The sequence below is a fragment of the Sinocyclocheilus grahami genome, unplaced genomic scaffold (assembly GCF_001515645.1).
Source record: "Sinocyclocheilus grahami isolate Dianchi unplaced genomic scaffold, SAMN03320097.WGS_v1.1 scaffold1717.1, whole genome shotgun sequence".
NCBI lineage: Eukaryota > Metazoa > Chordata > Actinopteri > Cypriniformes > Cyprinidae > Sinocyclocheilus > Sinocyclocheilus grahami.
In genome coordinates this window covers 60,143-65,105 of record NW_015506896.1, presented here as the reverse complement: position 1 = coordinate 65,105, position 4,963 = coordinate 60,143, and the positions used below count along the sequence as shown (strand labels likewise).

General features: G+C 34.6%; 1 protein-coding gene across 4 annotated transcripts in view; it reads left to right on the top strand.

Moving 5' to 3' along the window:
• The first annotated feature begins 2,486 nt into the window (after positions 1-2,486).
• Positions 2,487-4,963, top strand: part of LOC107572213 (mitogen-activated protein kinase kinase kinase kinase 5-like) — a 29,118-nt gene continuing 26,641 nt past the window's right edge. For all 4 annotated transcript variants that reach the window (XM_016258637.1, XM_016258636.1, XM_016258638.1 and 1 more), the window contains exon 1: positions 2,487-3,375. In XM_016258637.1, the coding sequence (XP_016114123.1) occupies positions 3,280-3,375 (96 nt within the window). In that variant the 5' untranslated portion in view covers positions 2,487-3,279. The remainder of the gene's footprint in view (positions 3,376-4,963) is intronic.

Sequence of the window (4,963 nt, the reverse complement as noted above, 5' to 3'; positions counted from 1 at the left end):
TTTCCTTCATTAAGTCTGAAGTCTCAATGTATTTGAATCCATTGGTGTTTGGGTGATTTTTAGTGAATGTATGAAGTCAGTTCTGCTCAAATTCAGAGAATCACGTTAACTAAAAACAAACGCAGTCTTCATCTCCAACACTACATCTATTGGTTTAGCATTTCAAAACCAACAAACATCTGTCTGTTAAATGTTCTGCACTTTAAAAAAAATTGTAAACAAAGATTACTGAAGTACATTTTACAAGAAGATGCTATTTCGGTCTTTCTACTTCAAAATTGTTTTGAATTCAATGCTTTACTTGCTGTTTCTTTCTGAAATGTACTAGCAATTTCTGAGTGAAAATTGTTTCTACACCAATTTTTAGTGTTATTATAAAGTGTTTTTATTCACAATAAGTGACACACGATTTGATATATAATGACATGTAATGATATGTAAGTGTGTCTGAAGTAAACAGATATTTTTGAGGCTGCTGTATGTTTTCTTTAGACCATCATGGCATGTTTGATGTGCTGCTTCTCTGTGTTTCAGGGTTCCTCACACTGGATTCTAGATGTTTCTTCAATGCTCCCAGATGCTTCTAGTGTTCGATTCAAGGATATTTTCAGGGTATATTTCAAGGCAAGACACCCCAGGTGAATAGGGTAAAAAATTAACTAATACACATCATCATACTTCCCCAGTTGATTGATGACATTAAGAATTGCACACATTTTATTATTACAAGTTTTCTGAGATTTTATGTGTGCAAACAAGAAAATATTGTTTTCAAATACATATGCACTGATTTTCCAAAATATAAATATGAACATTGGATAAAGGCAGGTTGAAAATTCTTGCTTGATTTTCTTGACATTTTAGAGTTGACATAAGATTTTTACAAAAAGGATTTTTTAGTTCTCTTTTTATCACTCCATAAATCAGAAAATACTGTCAACAGACAGAAAACAACTACATTTTTCGCAATGTTTTTTTAAAATAAACTGCAAATCAGTGTGAATTATATATTGATAAACCCTTCAGTAAAATCCTTTAGAATATAAATAGAAATAAAACTCTAAGTTTTGGTGTTTGTAAGTGCTGCAGAAGTGGAGAAAAAACACATCATGTTTAAAGATTTCTATTTTCGCCATGCTTTTAGGAATAAAATGGTGTATAAATCAGTGTGAATTATATATGAACAAACCCTTCAGTAAAATCCTTCAGATTATAAATAGGAATAAAACTCTAAGTTTTGGTGTTTGTAAGTGCTGCAGAAGTGGAGAAAAATCTCTTTATAGTTATATATTGTAAATGAAATATAGAGATGCAAACAATTAAAAATGTTTAAATTAAGTAAAAAATGGAACAGTTTATATTTGATGTGTTTACTGATTATATCCTGATCAGTAAATGTATTTTATATGTACATGTGGCTCTTTGTCAATGCAGCTGAATCAGAACACAACTGAACCTGGAGCTCAAATAGAGCCGTGATAGTTTATAATAGGCACATCACTGTCAGAATAAATCTGAGACTTTATCTGTCCACTGTAACCCGCTTTACGCTTCCGTGAACTCTAAACAACCTGCGACTTAAATGAACTGAGAAATCCACTGGATCTAAACATGGAGCAGAACGTCTGCATCTCAACAGGGTTCTACTTGATTCTCAGCTGAGAATAACGTTTAAAGTACAATTCAATTATGCAATTTGAGTTGAGGCAGCAATTCTGCAACATTAAATTAATGTAACAAAATAGAATTAAAATTAATTGAATTTCAAAGAAATGCATATAAATAAAATGCATTTTAAATAAAAATTATATTGGAATGTGGATTTGAAAATTTTTTTTTATGTTTTTATTTTTTATTTCATTTTTTTGAAGGTCAATAGGACTAGAATGATAAATGGATTGGACTTAGATCTAAAGTGTCAAGAGCAGAACAATTTGAAGGCAATAGTTTTTGTTTGTTTTTATAACTTGCTAATATGTATTTGTTAATCATTAAAAAAAATCAAAACTTCTTTCATGACTACTGATTTTTCTCTGGTATTTCTGTGGGAGTTTTAATGTTTTTTTTTTGCCATGTTTTTAAGAATAAAATGTTGTATAAATCAGTGTGAATTATATATATGAACAAACTCCTTCAGAATATAGAGAGGAATAAAACTCGTAAGTTTTGGTGTTTGTAAGTGCTGCAGAAGGGGAGAAACAAACTCTTAAAGACATATATTGCAATTGAAATCTACAGATGCAAATAGATCAAGTGCAATAAAACAAATACTTAAATGTTTTGGGGATTTTTTCTTTACACTAGTCTGAAACAGCACTTCATCCAAAACCTAAAAAATGACAAATCAATGAAAAACGAAGAAAAGTAGAAGAAAAATAATTGCTAGTAAATTTGACAAATTATTGCAAAGAAACAGCAAGTAGCACATTGAATTAAACATGAAACACTGAAGACAGAAATAGTATTTTCTTGCAAGAAATAATAATAAACACTAATAATCTGTGTACTATTTACAATATGAAAAATGATTTTTACAGTGTGTTTAAAAAAGTGAAACAGTATGCATGATTCCATTCTGAACAAACAGTGTGTTCGTATGTTCTGATCCTGCACTGCCTCCTGCTGGTCATCTCCGTTCTGCTCTTTCTGATCTTCACAATCAGATTCAGCTGCACATCTTTAATATCTGATCAAACTGTTACTGTTAGAGGATTTCCACAGATATCAGAGATGGACACGAAGTTACTGGCTGAGTCCAGAAGCTCCAGTGAAGCAGCTGAAGCTTGGTTCTCTCCTGCAGCAGGTCAAGAGAGTTTCAGGACTTCAAAGATCTTCATCATCATGAGCGTCAGGAGTTTCTGTGCTCTGCTGCATTATTGTACAGGAAGTACAGTCAGGCTGCACAGATGACACATGCTGATGCACTGCAGCACTGAATGTGTTCAGCACACACACACACACACACACACACACACACACACACACACACACACTTGTCTCTCTCCTCTGTTTCTTTCTTTCTTTCTCTCTATGTTGTTTGATTCTTACACACACAACAAATAGTCTAAACTGAGATACTTTCACACTTGGGTTTTATGTTCTCAAACTCTCTCTCTCTCTCACACACACACACACACACACCCTAAACAGGAAATAAAGCGAGATGTAAATGAGGTGAGACAGAGGAAGAGGTTTTCCTGTAGCAGTGAACACACACACACACACACACACACACACACACACACACATGATCTGTGCTCTTCTGTGTGTGTTTGTGTGATGATGGACGTTCTGGAGATCTCCACACGAAACCCTCAGGATGACTTTGAGATTCTGCTGCGGGTCGGTGGAGGAACATATGGAGAAGTTTATAAGGTACCTTTCTCAGTCTGATTCACAGCTTTTAAAGACAGGGGTTTATAAGAGGAGTGTGTGCGTTTCGGTCTCTGGTGAGGTGTGTGTTTGTATTTAGAGTAAAAGTTATGCATCTCAGTTCAACTACAGTTTTTAAATAGTTTTGTGTTGTTTCTGGTAATTCCCTCACTTTTTTGTGTGACATGAACCACAATCGGAACAGAAACATTCAATCTGTCAATCATAAATATTTCATTTGTTTCCTGCCTGTCTGTCTCGTTCTCTGTCCGTCTTTCATTTTTAAGGCTGTACTCATCCTCTGCCTATAAATGTGTGTATCTCTTTTCACACTGACTCAGAGGTGTGTGTGTGTGTGTGTGCCTGCTTAACAATACTGTGGGAACAAATTTGTACCCAGAAGTGAGCAAAACCTGACAAAACTTCCTGAAACCCTCCTTTTGGGTATGTTAAACCAGTATATAAAAGAACTGAAGTCCCCGTTTATAGAGCTATATAAGTTTGTAGACTGCAAAAAATGATTTGCTTGCTTAGTATTTATGTCTTATATTCAAGTACACATATATAAAAGTTCTTAAATCATGATACAGCTACTTGAGAGGCGAACGTTTTTGCTTAAAACAAGAACAAATATCTGCCAATGGGGCAAGAAAAAATGAACTAATTCAATGAGAAAACAAGATAATTTTTTGACACGCAAGCAAGTTGTTTTCTTGTTTTATGCAAACAATTCTTCTTAATTTTTAAGAAAACAAGACTTAAATATCGTCATTTTGTATCTCAGGTAAATGCATCTTGATTTAGGTACGTTTAGATATTTGAACTAGAAAACAAGACAAAAATACAGAGAAGAGAAGTTTTTGCATATATATATATATTAGCGACAAATTAGTAAACTAAGGTTTCAAATGCATGTTTCTTTCATTGCATTTGTTACATTCATGCATCTACAAAAATACAGACGTTTTCTGTGAAGGTTAGGCTGTCGCATTTATATTCGATTAAAACAGTATTTAGAGAGGTGTGTAAATGTGTGTGTTTGTAGCTAAATATACTCTGGGGACAAATTTGTACCCAGAAGTGAGTTAAATCTGACAAAACCTCCTAAAACCTCCTTTTGGGGATGTCCTCATTTGTAAAAAAGAGTGTAAAAACAAAGTAACTGAGGTGTTTTTTGTGAGGGTTAGTGTGGAGGTAAGGGTATTTATCACTAGCTGTGTATATAAAAATGTCTATGACACAGTTTGGCAAAAGTCTATGCTGTGTCCCCATAAGTGTGTGTGTGTGTGTTTGTGTGTTTGTGTGTGAGTGTGTGAGTGTGTGTGTGTGTGAATGTTTGTGCGCGTGTGTGTGAGTGAGTGTGTGTGTGTGTGTGAGTGAGTGTGAGTGTGTGAGTGTGTGTGTGTGTGAATGTTTGTGCGCGTGTGTGTGAGTGAGTGTGTGTGTGTGTGAGTGAGTGTGAGTGTGTGTGTGTGTGTGAATGTTTGTGCGCGTGTGTGAGTGTGTGTGTGAGTGCGTGTGTTTGTGAGTGAATGTGTGTGTGTGTTTGTGAGTGAGTGTGAGTGTGTGTGTGTGTGTGAATGTTTGTGCG